We start from the raw sequence: 15,346 nt of genomic DNA, 5'->3' as shown, positions 1-15,346 counted from the left end.
ACGTTTTTCCAAAAGAGAAAATTCCTCATGATTTTACTTTCAAAAATAAGAAAACAATCATTATATATAATATTTCGCCCTAACGCCAGTGGAATAAATTCAAACCAGAGTGTGTTCTCTGTGTTTTCTTTCCTCTCTCCTCATCACCGCGAAGCTTTTATTGTAACCTATTTAACCCCTTTAGGAAGTTTTTTCTCCAAATCGATTCTTCTATTCTTCTGTTAGTAACTTTCTCCCCCTACCATATCTTTATACATGGAGGAACGGAATCTGAACTCTACTGCTGTTTCTTTCTTTCTTTCTTTTTTTCTTTTTCTTCTCTTTATTTATTTCTTTCCACTTCTTTTTTATTACGTATGGTTAGGATTAGGACGAAATTACCAGATTTATTGACGATTCGTTGAATGGAGAACATCTAAATTTGTTGCCAAAAGCTTGTACGCGAAGGGATTAGATTTTAGTCTGTGTACGGTTTTTTGCACGGGATTCCATCCCGCACGAAAATATCCCTAATTCTCATTCTCTGAAGTTGATAGTACACTTGAGAATCGAAAATTCGCAAACAAAATATTTTGTGCAAAGAAATACCTAAATTGGAAAACAAAATTTCCAAGAGTCAGGCCGTTCTGTCTGAAAGAATAATATTTAATCATGTTGAGTCAAACCTACCTGTATTTCACTAGCGGCTTCGCAGCCCCGGTCCAAGCATTTGCTTGATGCTCCTCCTTTTTGTAAGCAGTTTGGTCCTGTAATAATAGAAAATTAAAATAAACCTGTTCTTATCCTTCACACACAGAAACGAATTTACTTTCATTTTTCCAATAGCTTGTTACAGTGAACCCCTCTTAACGGTCACCCCTGTTGTACGGCCAAATAAAAGTATCCCGACAAAAAGCCTATTTAAATAATGTATTTCGAACCCCTGTTTAACGGCCACGGACAACATTTCCATCATTCCTTCCATTGGACTAAAACCACTGTACGGAGACCAATAATTGCAATTTTGATTCGAATTATGCTCACTAGATGGCAGGAAAAGTTTAAATATTTGATCAACTTTTTTTTATATTCGGCTACTTCTGAATGAATTTTTTGCCTGAAGTTTGTTAATTTTTGGCATCTCTGATGTCCGTTTAGAACCCGAAGTCTTGCGTTGCTGATTTTGCTCCTATATTTTGCATTATTCCCCGCTGTTTAATATGGCTGGCTCTAGAAATTGTCTCTCTCTATCACTAAGAGGGGAAAAAACTGATGTCTCAAATACAGTAAAAAAAAGTAAAATTGGAGTTCGGCTCTTGTAAATGAATTCAAAGCATTGATTAAATAGTTTCCTGTGAATGCAATGACGGAAAGCCACTGGATTTCGTCTTTCAGCTTAAAATACATTCTGAAGGCGTTGAAGTACTCAGTAAAACCCATCACAGTGCGATTGATCAGTTTTTCCAAAAGATGTTAATTCAGTACGTAAACTTCGTATAATGCAGTATTTCCTTTGTAATTTTAATTTCGTATCCATCCAATTATGTATTTTCATGACTTTAAACGAATGTCATGTTGTTAGAATTTCATTCATATTCAAATAAAGAATAATTTATATAAGTTACGGTTAATACTATGTAATGCAATCAATAGAGGAACCCCCGCTTATACGGTCACCCCCCCCCACCCTGTTTCACGGAAATTTTTTTTTTGTCCCACGAGTGTCGGCAAAAGAGGGGTTTTACTACATTTACATTCAATAGTATGGATTTGCTGGGGAAGAAAAGCACGTGGTAAGTTAGTTTCGCGCTCTTTTGATGTTTGTTTACCTACATCTATATATATAAAATTGATTTTCTGTCTGTCTGTCTGTGTGTATGTTCTCTATACAAATCTACAATTTTAGATCGATCGTCGCCAAATTTTGCATATATACCAAATGGGACCCGGCTTGAACGATAGGCTACTTTAAAATTTCGTCAGAGCAGGGCAAATGCCCCAAACGGGCAAAAAACTGTCGGGCAACAATGGTTTTTGGGGCCTCAACAATCACTTTCCGAACGTTTACTTTGGTTACCGTGGTTCCCTAGCAATGCGTTTCAGACGTGTATAAGCCTTTACAACGGTTTGTCACTTCTTTAATCCTGTTAGTATATGTATAATAGTTTATGCCTTTATAATGGTTTGCCACTTTTTCAATCCTCCCAGTAATGAGGCTTTTCGAATAGACGTCATAATCATCATCAGCAATCGAGGGTCAGGCAAAGGATGATTCCCATAGAAATCAGTGTTATAATTGCCGATTTTACTGTAGAAATGCGGAAATTTGGTGGGATTTTCCGCCCCATCAATAATTTTAAAAATTGTATTTAATCCTCGATATTTGAAATATTGAGTTCGCTTAGAGATATACGAAGCCCAGGAGATTGAACATGAAGTAATTATCCGGACCTACTTTTGAGTTGGATATCCATCCATATCATTGATTTCAACTTTTTATTTATATCTTCTCAAGCATGAAAATTAATGCCTCCGTATAGTCTTTTGATATTTATTTTCATGAATTCATGTAGGTTAGGATATTTTAAAATTAATTATGAGCCCGTAAAAAGTGGATCGAAAAAACTCCACAGCTTTAATTAAGCATTTTTTAGAAGCTGAAATAGGCAGATGGGTAACTTGAAGTTCAGGGGGGATGGAGGTTTATCGAAATACCTAGCACGCCTTAAAAAAAGAAAAATATATATTCATTTCTACGTTTCTGTAAATCTAAATTTGTTCTTCACAGGGCTGGCATCCGCGTCTTTAATTCACTGTGACGCAGATTTGCATACTGTTTCTTCTTCCCCAGGTACATTTGCATGCATGGTGTTCTTTTTCTCCCGATAAATTTCAACACAGGAATGTCGTTTCAACGTTTGCGGAGCGGCCGTTTCGAAGCGCGCTAGCGCGTTTGCGTTTCATGTTAGACTAGTGTTTCCCAAAGTGGGCAATATCGCCCCACTGGTGGGAGATGGAGTGGTCCAGTGGGGCGATAGAAGCTACAAATATAACCTAGGAGCCTATGGCTTCGCTTGAGTCGGGGGCGATGAGAGAAAAAAAATTCTGAAGAAGGGGGGCGATGGAACAAAAAGTTTGGGAAACTATGTGTTAAACCATGCATTCTTTGATGACAAAAATTGTTTGTATTGGTGTGTACTATCACCTCTTTTTCCCATATTTTCTGAATCATCCTGTTTAATGTACGCACGTGTATAATGTACGTACGTCGTATAGGTAGCGGAGAGTGGCATCATTCTCGGATAATATAATGCATATGTTATGGACAACGCCCGAAACAGGCCAGTTTGGCAATGGGTCGATTTCCCTATAAATTGAGCAGCCAATGACCGACCGATCTTTCCCCGATTTGGAGCTTTGACCAGCCAGTTCGTGAAAAAGCATGGAGTAAAACGTGAGATAGCCGGCCAATTCGCAAACTGACTGGACTTCGGGCTTTGGCCGTAAAATATATAGTATGTAATGCTACTTGGAATAAAAGAAAAATCTATGAATTCATTGAAAAGAGAAAATTGAGGCCAATGGTTTTTCACGGCCTGGTGCCACCACATGGCCAGGTCTGGGTCTCCCCTCGCAGTATTTATCGAAATCTATCTTTGGTGAATGAAAAAATCCATCAAGTATAGGTGTGGTCAGGTAAATAAGGTCGCCGACTACTGGTGTGTAAATCATGTGGTTTGAGTTTAATAGGACTTACCATCGCACATACTTCTTCCACAAGTTCCATTGCTGCATACCTGAAAAAAAAAAAAAATTATATAAAATTATACAGGGTGTCCTGTAAATGCTAATGAGGCCTTCTTCTCATCAACTGTACGTCGTAGAGGTATGATTCCAATTTTAAAAAAAAATGCTCAAAAGGCGTTCAAAAATCACCTTGCACCAATTTTGAAAGTGGGAATACAGTGTGTCAAAAACAAATCTACATTTTTATACGATCCCTTTGTCCTTTAAGTTTCAATTAGAAAATTGTTGCCCTGTATTTCCCGAGTCTAACTGCAATATTAGAATTCAAAAATTCGAGGGCGGGGGGGGGGGAAAGTTGGCAAAGGACTGCATAATGAGAGAAAGGAGCGTTATCCTTTAGTTTTTGCTGTTATTTTTCAACTTTTCTCCGGTTTGTGAATTAATATATCTCAGTGAATATTGCAGTTAAAAACATGGTATTTTTGGGGGTATCAGAAGAAACCAAGACAACAAATTTTCAATTTGAAATTAAAAGAAAAGGAGACCGTATGAAAATTTAGATTTTTTTTTATCACACTGTATTTTCTCTCTGAAAACTGGTACAGGGTAATTTTTGAATGCCTTTCGAGCATTTTTCAAACTGGAATCATATCTCTACGACGGACGGTTGAATGAGATAAAGGCTGCCCTAACACTTACAGGACACGCTGTATAAAATGTATATTTAATTCGTTTGAATGTAACCAATATGCTTATTGGTTGCATATTTCCATTTTTGTATTTAAAAAAAACGTTTATAAATTTTTTTATAAAAGAACGTTTATAAAACCATTATAAAAGAACTCTCATAAAACTTTTATGAAAGAGCTTTTATAAAACTTTTATGGTGTAGACCCGGCCTATATAAAACTTGTTTTCAGCATGCAACTTACGCCGAACGTTCTTCTTTTCGTGTCGAAGCAAACTTTGCCGTTCGAGTAATTGGTGTCGTGAACCTCTTCTTTATTCTCTTCATTGAAACATTTCACGTGGCAAGTGTTCCCGGGATCCTGAAAAGAATTATTACGCATTATTTTCTTGTCCTAATCGAAATTGACCACTTGACGTACAAGCGTTCGGCAAGAAATCTTGATTATCTCTGTTTCACGAATCGGCGATAAATATGGCAACCTTGTCCTAAGCTATCCGCAAGTTTGACAAAAGGGGAGAAAGAAATATGAAAGGAAAAAGCATAATAGATGGGAGTTTTTTTTTTAGAGCCATGTTTTCACCCTCACTCTACGTGTTCTCTTTCGCTCCTACATGTATGTAGTAGAAAAATGCATTATGAAGAAAGCAGGGAAGAGAAAGTAAATTACTCAGATAATAGAGTTACTGTAAAGATTCGAAATGGTGAAGAGAAAGAGAGAGGTAATGATTTAAGTCGCCCGCAACACAGTCCCAAATCTATGTAAGTCAGTTGGTCTCAACTAGGGGGGGGGGGGTAAATTCAGGGGGGAGGTGGTTACGGGTGAAAATCAAATGGAAGGGGAGCCGTGAAATGTAGTTAATGGGGGAGGGGAGGCACTGAGAGCTGCGAAAAATAAATTCACATGAGAAGAAATCACGCTTATAAGTTAGATTTGGTGGTAAAAAGTGTGACTAATTTCAGAATCCAGCGGATTTATACATGGGCAACCCTTTGCTGCCCGACGCCTTCCTCATTTTTAATGCATTTAGGCATAGCCGCCCTTCAGAAACGCCTACACTTTCCGAACCATGCATGGGGTTCCCCCTGATGAAGACCCACTGCATATAAGTTCTATTTCGCTCTCATAAAATTCAATTTTATTTCCTTTTTTCTTAAAATAATATTCTTTTTTGTATTGCCCCCTCCCCCTGGAAAAAGTTGAAATGACGGACCTGGTCAATCGTCGGGCCTACATGTTGAGTTCTGGTAATACGATTTTCGAAGGCAAGTTCTAAATACTTGCCCCCCCCCCCTCCCGATGTTGAGACGGCCTTGTACAGAATCTCCACGAGAGGGAAGCTCACTGAAGCCCAGGATCTGGAAGTCGACGTTTCTATAACAAGAAGAGGGAGGCAAACCTGTAAATCCGCGTTGCTCCTGGATAAGTCCGGGAAGGGGGCTGGGGCACGAAAAGAAAATATAGTTCAAAGTGGGCCATGGATGAAAAAGAGATTAAGAAACTCACTGACTTAAGTGACCAGGCGGAGAGAGACTTGACAGTCTGGGGGAAGGACACGGTGAAGATGATGATGTTATTTCATATATACGCATGTACGGATCAGACGGCACCGCCTTTGACGCTGAGGGAGCAATGTGCCCCATGCCTATGCCGCAGCATATTTAGGTATCACTTGAGTGACGTACACGGCAAAGCTCCAGAGCAATTAAGCAACCTACGCCACATTTCAATTCACTTGAGTGATTTGGAACTGCGTTACATGCCGCCCGTTATGTTACTAGTCACTCAAGTGATTTGTAAATGCGTCCCCCTTTATACAAAATTAGGTTTGAGGTCGTAAGGCCACTTTGGATGCCACATTTAGCTCGCGGTCCATAGTTTGAGCATATATGCTTTAAGTAGAAGGGCACGGGTTCACGAAATTTCTATGATTGTCATCCCATTTGACCGTAGAATTTTTCATAATTTTCCTGAACTTTGAGTTACAGTAAAAAACCCTCTTAACGGACACCCATCAGATGCGGTCACCCCCCTCATTCACGGCCAAATAATAATTTCCCCTCGTATAATAAAAGTATGCATTTAAAACCCCGGATTAACGGTCATTCCCCTACTTTTACGGACGAAATTTTTTTGTCCCGTCGGTGTCCGCAAAAGAGAGGTTTTAATTGTATTTTGTATAATATTGCACCAGAACTCACCACAACACCACTGAAGCTTTTGCCATAGCTTTCGCAAGGATAGTCAGATGATCCTTTCCATATAGCACCACCGACGCAAAACTGAATGTAAAATGATAATTGGTATGAGTTACGCTTATTTAGATATTGATAACAAAATTGCAAATCTGAATGTTCAATGCTGTTTAATTGTCTTTATACTCACTCTATTGGCACCGATATGCGTGAAATCTTCTTTATGGAACGTTTTCTTACTACCACTGCAATTGCACGAGTAAGAGCACTGCCCAAGCTAAGAAAGGGAAGTACATTGTATGATAATGTCAACTATCAATAGCTGTTTTGATTAATTGACGAAATTCGAAAACAATTTAAAAAACAACTCGTCAAAATTTAAAAAATAATTCATAAACAATTTAAAATGTAATTCATAAAAAATCTGAAAAACAATTCATAAAAAAATTTAAAAAATAATTCATAAAAAATGTAAAAAATAATTCATAAAAAATGTTTAAAAAAAATTCATAAAAAATGTAAAAATAATTCATAAAAAATTTAAAAAAATAATTCATAAAAAATTTAAAAAAATAATTCATAAAAAATTTAAAAAAATAATTCATAAAAAATTTAAAAAAATAATTCATAAAAAATTTAAAAAAATAATTCATAAAAAATGTAAAAAATAATTCATAAAAAATGTAAATAAGGAGCCGTTCAAGTAAGCACATTTTTAGACATTTTTGACGCCTTTGTCAGCAAAATTTCGTCATCAGCTCTGCCCCTCTGAATCCTAACTGCCTTTATATATGTTATTATAATCAATTTCTGTTAATTTCAATGTTATTTGAAGGCTATGAACTCAAAATTTATCTTTAATAAATTCATTGCGACCCACCTCTAAGCCAGTGGTTCTCAACCTTTGTAAGCTCGCGGCCCGGTTGAGTATTTTTTTTCGAGGGTAAAGCCCGGTCATAAGCACGACTAATGGGAAATGAATGGGGGAAAATTAAACGATGAATCACCCTCTCTCTCTCACGGCCCAGTTTGACTGATGTAATGGCCTAGTACCGGGCCGCGGCCCGGCGGATGAGAAACGTTGCTCTAAGCCATACAATGATAAATCGCATAAAGGCCCTTGGCCTGCGGACCAAATATGGCCCCGGGGAGTTATCTGATGCGGCCTGCCCTCCTTAAACCTAATTTTGTAAGAAAATGAACTAAGCGACACATCTACAGATCGCTTAAGTGTCCCGTGGTACAATTCCAGAACATTTAAGCTGCCCGTGGCTCATTTTCAGATCACTTAAATGACCCGGGACACAGTTCCAGAACACTTAAGTGATTCGCGACACATTTAGAGATCCCTTGAGCGACTGAACGTAGTTTTAGAGCACTTAAGTGCCCCCCCCCCCCAGTGCGGTTCTAGATCACTCAAGTGACCCGCGGCACATTCTCAGATTATTTAAGTGATTCGTGGCATATAATTACGGATCACTTGACTGATGCGTTTCACAGTTCCAGAGCACTTAAGCGACCCGGACACATTTCCAGATCACTTGGATCTGCAAAACAGTTAGAGATCACTCAAGTGGCTCTGTAGTGTACTTATCAATAGGGGGATGTTACTTCAAGTGCCCACAAACTATCGAAAGGTTTTTCCCGTTTTTGGCGCACTGAATAAGATGCCATTAAAAATATTTCATATTTTCATAAAGGGTGGTTGATGGCGTAAGCATTATCCAACCCCCCCCCCCCATCAAAAGTCAGCAAATCGGAATCCCCCATCGATGCTGACGTAATACTTGAACGGCTCCTAATCATAAAAGAATGTAAAAAATAATTCATAAAAAAATTGATAAGTAATTGAGAATTTCATTTCGGGGTTTTCGTTAATATTGGATTACTAGTGTCTTAATCGTGGAGTTGGAAGACCATTTATCTCCTAGACTACGGTTCCTTAATCAGTAATCCGTGAACCAATAAGGGGTTCAAACAGACTTCAAGAGATTCCAGGGGTTCCGGGAGCTTGGATGAAAAAGCAATTAACTCATTGTTTTTTACTCTGCTATACAGCAGGGGTGCACAACCTCCGTCCCACCAAGGGGTTTCACCTGTCCTACTGAAGGTGTTCCAGTAGAAAGTATCAGTATATAATAAAAAGCTGACGTTCCCTTCATAAAAATACGAAAAATCGGGGTCCATAGTTTCTTAAGACAGAAAAAATAATAATAATAACTCACAAAACAGCCGATAGGTGGCGCTGACGTACACAAGTCAAAGAAAAGATACACAAATAACGAACAGAATGCCTCTAAATCGTTTATTACAGCAGTAGGTGTTCCAAATGACTAGGCTGACCATATTTCATCGAGCGAAATACGGGAAATGGGGATTCCAAATTCGGGAAAATACGGGACATCGCCAATTATCGCCAATAAACTTTTTTTTTTTTTTTTACTTGTGTGCGTCAGCGCCACCTATCGACTGTTTTTTTAGTTTTTTCCTGTCTTAACTTGTGACCTAGCGATGTTTTACCCTGCAAAATGTTTTTATTTCGGTTATTTTTCCGGTTTTTTCGCATTTTCCAAGTTTTTACGAACTTTTTGCCCACCCTGTACAATAACTAGCTGTTGACCACGGCTTCGCTCGCGTGGATTTCGTAATCTGAAAATTACTCGGTGTGATGATTCCCACTTGCAACATTTCAACACCTCATGACCCCCATTGGGGGTTGAATTTTCAGAAATCCCGCTTCAGTGTGTATCTAAATAATAAATTATAATGTACTGGCCGAATTTCATATTTTATAGTTTCAGTGGTTTCGGTTCCGTCATGATTGCTCCGTATAACCTTTGAACCGCCTTATGACCCCTCTAAGAGGTTCGAATTTGAAAAGTCCCTCCTTAATGAGTCTCCAGATCAGGTATGTTCAACCTGGTGCTCTCTGAAGTACTCAGAGTGCTTGATGCTCGTGTCCGATTTCGTGCTCGCGAGCACTTGATCAACGGTTCAATTAAACACCTTGGAGCGATTGCATTCAAGGATTGAAATCATCGCCGTTTCATTCATTCATATGTCAAACTTGCCGTAAGGGTGCTCTTCTTTTGATGATGGGTAGAGGCAGTGCTCGCGGCTGGAAAAAGGCTCAACTTTAGATCATAAAATGAAATTACTGAGTGAACTTCATATTTATAGCTTCAGTGGTTTCGGCTAGGCGGTGATGAATCAGTCAGTCATCCAGGGCATGTTTTGACAGTCGATTCCCGTTTCAACGAATACCGTTATAGTGAAAATCTCGCTTCAACGAAAACTTTTCTAATTCCCCCAGGTAAATTTACGTAAGAAGAATCTAAAAATCTGGAATCCCTTTATAACGAAATCTCCGGTCTTTTAGAGCGGCTTGTCTGTTTGATTTGCGAATTGGCCTGACCGGACATTGGCTATTATAATTATACAGGTTTTGGTTGGATTTACACACACACACACACTCACACACACACACACAGACTAGCGTATTTTTTTTACCAAACACTCTTTTCACTGCGATAAGATACTATATCGTACCTCTTTATAACTGGATTCCTCGCATCCATTTTCTGAGCATTTTTGATCCAACGCATTCTTTGACAACTTTTCTGAAAAATAAATTTTATATATTGAGTATAAGGCCGGGACCAAACTACAAAAGTTTTGTAAAATAGCTTTTATAAAACTTGAAAAACACAGCCAATAAGCTGATCAGTTACATTCGAGCATATGCAACCGATCAGCTTACTCTGGCAGTATTTTTCAAGTTTTATAAAAATAACTTTTATAAAACTTTTACAGTGTAGTCCCGGACTAAGAAGATTTGTCCGGCACAAGATCTTTCCCTTGACAAGAAGATTTTCAGGCCACTGTGGCCTTGCTTAGGCTAACGTTTGTAACGTAGTTCTTTCATATCGAAAATACTCCATGCAAATACTTATAAGAAATCGCACCAAACTGAGTAAGACGGAAATACAATTTAAGGTAAAAATTATCGAACATTCCTATAAGAAAATTTTATCAATTTAGAGATAACTGTAGGAGGGAACTGTGTATTCTACCCTTATAGTAAGTAATTAAAAAAAATATCCACTCTAATTAATTAAATTGTTGCGTTTGTATATTGTTTCCATTGAAAATATGCTGTAAATGCATCAATTTTCACCCGTCTTTGAATGAAAAATAGTAATTTTCCCATCTCGCGCACTTTTATGGGGGGGATGAACCATTGCTAGTTAAGTACTGATAAATTAATTTAATTTAATTTAATTACATATTTTAAGTAAAAATGTAGGTAAATTCTGTCGTTAAAATTATGAAATATAATAAAATTTCTCACCATCATCGCTTGATAATTCACATTTTTTCCGGTGACAAATCTGTAAAAGTAAAAGTAATATCTCAAGATTATTCTCGCCATTTATTGTCAGAATATGGACGAGGTGCATGTGTGGTTTAGTAGTAACAACTCGTCATAGACTCACAACTCAACATAGGGGTGTCGGACCAGCACCTCCTAGAGATAAAAGGCTTCCGCACGGGTTGTAATAAACGTCATTCAGACTACCTAGCAAGTTCGCCGCATTTTGAAACACAGCATCCTATTCCGTTTCGTCTTATTTTGGCGTAGAATCTTCCTGATTGGCTGACAAATACCGCATAGTGATTGGATGCGGGGGCATAGAAATCTCCCATTCTGAGCCCGATCATTTCTTTCCCGCACAACGATGATACTGCCATGAGTAGGGAATTTTTCCCCCCTGAATAGTCTGAGGGAAATGTACTACTTACTAACGTCACAAGCAGAAAAGCAGAGGCCTTCTATCTCTTGGAGGTGCTGATTGGACACACTTTGGGAACCACGGTTCTAGATATTCATGCCCTTTGGGACGCATATACTCGTTTTCCGTGATGTCTGCTACGAATTTATTGTTAAACATTGCTTTGAATAATAAATTGTTTTTGAAAGCATTGAAAACGATTTCAGAGGATCGAGCGAATCGTGGGGGTTCCAAAAGTCACTGATGATTTACGAATTAACTTATTCACGTTAAAAACTTACGATCGTGTCTTCCCATAGCCTAAATTAAGTTTTCGTGTACCCTGTATATTTAAAACAAACCGAATTCGTTCGAGTAAGTGTTTTTGTAGTCAATGTGTGTTCGAGTGTAAAGGCTTTAAAAGTCACAAAATAATACTCACTCCTATTTTTTCGGATGCAGAATCGAAACAAACTTTCCCGTCTGGATATGATGTGTCCCGAAACTTTTTTCTGTTTTGATGATTCATGCATCGCACATGACAGTTATTTTCTGGATTCTTGGCCACCGAAAAAACAAGAAAGGTAAGAAATCAACGAAAGAATAAAACATTCTTAATTGATTTATCATTAATTTAATCGATAACTTAACTGTTACGCCACACTCGGCGTGCTCAAGCTGGTACTTGAGTTTAGGAAATGGCCGGAGGGGTTCTGAAATGTAAGGGTGTGATGATGATGATGCCTCCGCAGAAAAGGGAAGAGAAAAAAAGGAGAGAAACGGACCAATATCAGCAGATAGCGGAAATCATTACCTCGAGGTGGAAACAAACACGGTTGTTCGAATCGCGTACTACCTCGTTGAGTGCATCTTTCCCTTCCTCTCGAGTATGTGCAGTTTAGAACAAAGCAAAATGTTTGTTGTTGCAATTGTTTTCGTCCCTAGTCTCCATTATGCACTTCCGTACCTCGTCGGTTCTTCCCCGTTGATCCGATGGATGGGGAGTGACGGATGGTGCCGTCCTGCTGTAGGTCCGGCGGGACCATGGGCTGCCAGGGTGTTCTTACTGGTCATTTGCGTGGGTCGGAAGTCCAGTGATGCGATGCCGGCCGGCGTTCGACCGGTGGTCTTCGTGGCTGGCGGGGCTTTTTCAACATGGCCCAGCCGTAAGGTAACCTGCTTATATTCCACAAGGGACAGAGCGGGGGGGGGGACATGTTTGGTGTTTGAGTACTTCCGTACCTCGTGCTCGCCTCGTATTCGTCCTAAGGCAGCAACCGGTACTACTCCCCTCCCCAACCCCCAAGAAACGTTGTCAGAGCATGGAGATGCAGAAGATTTCACTGACAACGATGACGACTCGGACTTTCTCCCATAGTCACTGGTGGCTCCGAGGTGCCACAGAAAGGCATGGGATAGCGAGTGACCAAGTTAAACGTGTACGTTCTTGAACTTACTTGGACAATTTTAAACTTTTGTGTCCATAGCCTCTTGATAGTCGTATTTTTCTGTGGCCCCCCATGCATTTGTCATACACTGTCCCCAATATTACGTTATCCAATATGTCTGCACTGTTTTTTGATATTTAATTTTTTGTGGGCCCATTCGTTTGTTTTGCACCGTCCACTGTACTGCTTTGCACTTCAGCCGACTGACTACCACTGTGTCGCAAACGGGGTTCAAAAAGCCTGACGTGTTTTCTGGAGAGGAAACAGTCCCGACAGCACGCGTTAATGCCATCTTCACCATAAGGACGGACTTTGAATACGATATCGTGGCTATTCATGAAGTGATTTCCAATTCTTCTCTGTCAGCAAATCGTAATTAGTCTGAAAAACGATGTATACGCACCACTATAGCTGTGTATCCCTGTCCATGGATATGTTTACATGGAAATCCGGGGTCTTCTTTCCATGGCTTTCCGTTAACGCAGAACTACGAAAAAATATCGAAACGGACATTGAAATATATTCATATTTTATCAACAACGTGTCACACAAGCACACATATAAAGAAATAGACTGACACAAAAGGTTTCATCTCATACGATATCATAATAGAACCTGATAGGAATGCAACCGGAAGAACAGGTGAAATTAGTGGTCTATTACGTACCTTATGGGGTTCATATTGTGTGTTGTCCTCCAACGTGAATGTTTTGCGTTCTTCATGACAGTTGCATTCATATTTACACGGTGAAACCTGGTGGAAAAAAAGCAACATTCTCTTGATATGAAGAATAAGTAATCGCAATATATAATGAATATAATTGCGTAATAGTTGATATATAATGAATATAATTGCGTAATAGTTGATATATAATGAATATAATTGCGTAATAGTTGATATATAATGAATATAATTGCGTAATAGTTGATATATAATGAATATAATTGCGTAATAGTTGATATATAATGAATATAATTACGTAATAGTTGATATATAATGAATATAATTACGTAATAGTTGATATATAATGAATATAATTACGTAATAGTTGATATATAATGAATAAGTTCCATTCCATTATATTATTGAAATTTTAAAAAACAAAAACGTGATCTATATTAAGAGCCAAAGTTTTGTTTCTAACTTTTCTGTTATCTGGTGACTCAAAATAAAATTACAAAATACAGTCGAATCTCGTTTTAACGAATACCGTTATAGCGGAAATGTCGTTTTAACGAACACTTCTCTAATCCCCCCAGATAAATTTACATAGGGACATTTTTAAATAACCTGGAATTCCTTTACAACGAATATAACGAAGTGATTTCTACGGTCTCTTGAAGTTCGTTATAACGGGATTCGACTGTACATAAAGATTCCTCAAAGGATGTATTGATTAAAAGAAAAGTCATCACGTATGGAGGAGAACATTGATGTACCGTTTATGTGCAGGGGCGGCTCAAGCTTACCTGCCGCCCCTATAAACGCCCCTGGTGGGAGACTGACAGGGCTTTAGCAAGGTGGTACCCTGTAATTAATACAATCTTCTTTTAAGACAAAGCCGTGAACCGTTGTTTAATGCAGAAAAATGTCTGTGGTCATACGTCCCGCTTTTAAAGAAACTTCCCGTGTTTAAAGCGAGATTGGTCTGCTCTTTTTGTCCCTGAATTAATTTAATCTTACTTATGTCAGATAACTCAATACTTGCTCCTTGTGATGGAGTGCATTGTTTCTGGTAATACGGTCCCAGGCCTTCACTATTCTCCACAATTTCGTGGGTCCAGAGGCGGTCCATCCAGAGGCGGATTTAACGGTGCACGCCCGGGGTCTCCGACCAACTTTAATCCACCATTGCCTATGGCTCAAAAGCGTGATGTCATGTGAATTTTTACTATAGGAAATTAAAAAAAAATTGGTGTCCGAAGTTCAGCTGTCGCCCCTTCCAACCTGCCACCCGGGTGCACCACGCCCCTTGAACCCTCGCCTAAGCCGCCCCTGATATGTAGTTAGTTCTGTAAGTTACTAATTATGAGAAAATTTGGAGGCACCTCGGATTTGGTGACTCTCTGTGGAGTGCAAAACCACTGGTGTGTCATCATATGAGTAGATTTCATTAACAGAAATTTCAGAGATCGTAACAGAAGAAATAACATTACCTTCCAGAAACCCTTTAGGACATTGTTTCTCAACCTATGGTCCGCAGGCAAATGATAAAATAATTCACCCGTTGTAATTGATATTAGTACTATCCATATGGGTTCAAATAAAATTATACCTTCATACTTAGGTTCACCATTTACCATTAAAGAGAATGCAGGAAATTTCGATCAATCATAAGTACGAGATATCACCAAGTTTTGCCGAAAATTGCAATTAATTGCTTTAAATACAATTTGCTAATTGCTGCTAAAATTGCTGAAGGGTGTGGAAATAAAGGGCTGCTAAAAATTGCAATTAACAAAAATGTATTTCACGAAAAATATATTGATGACTATATTTCATTGAAAAAAATAAA

General features: G+C 38.6%; 1 protein-coding gene across 1 annotated transcript in view; it reads right to left on the bottom strand.

Moving 5' to 3' along the window:
• LOC149063737 (uncharacterized) overlaps positions 1 to 15,346 on the bottom strand; it is a gene marked incomplete at its 3' end in the record, with an annotated part of 59,217 nt that overhangs the window by 22,319 nt on the left and 21,552 nt on the right. The window contains exons 3-12 of the mRNA XM_089255667.1: positions 13,498 to 13,584; positions 13,234 to 13,317; positions 11,825 to 11,941; positions 10,962 to 11,001; positions 10,160 to 10,230; positions 6,801 to 6,887; positions 6,617 to 6,697; positions 4,659 to 4,775; positions 3,737 to 3,776; positions 670 to 746 (exon numbers count right to left, since the gene is read on the bottom strand). Coding sequence (XP_089111793.1) covers positions 670 to 746; positions 3,737 to 3,776; positions 4,659 to 4,775; positions 6,617 to 6,697; positions 6,801 to 6,887; positions 10,160 to 10,230; positions 10,962 to 11,001; positions 11,825 to 11,941; positions 13,234 to 13,317; positions 13,498 to 13,584 — 801 coding nt within the window. The remainder of the gene's footprint in view (positions 1 to 669; positions 747 to 3,736; positions 3,777 to 4,658; positions 4,776 to 6,616; positions 6,698 to 6,800; positions 6,888 to 10,159; positions 10,231 to 10,961; positions 11,002 to 11,824; positions 11,942 to 13,233; positions 13,318 to 13,497; positions 13,585 to 15,346) is intronic.

Source organism: Pholcus phalangioides, unplaced genomic scaffold, assembly GCF_987345545.1.
Source record: "Pholcus phalangioides strain wild (caught in Gottingen) unplaced genomic scaffold, Ppha-v1.0 ptg000047l_1, whole genome shotgun sequence".
NCBI lineage: Eukaryota > Metazoa > Arthropoda > Arachnida > Araneae > Pholcidae > Pholcus > Pholcus phalangioides.
The sequence above is the reverse complement of the archived record's forward strand: the minus strand, read 5'-3'. Positions and strand labels throughout refer to the sequence as shown.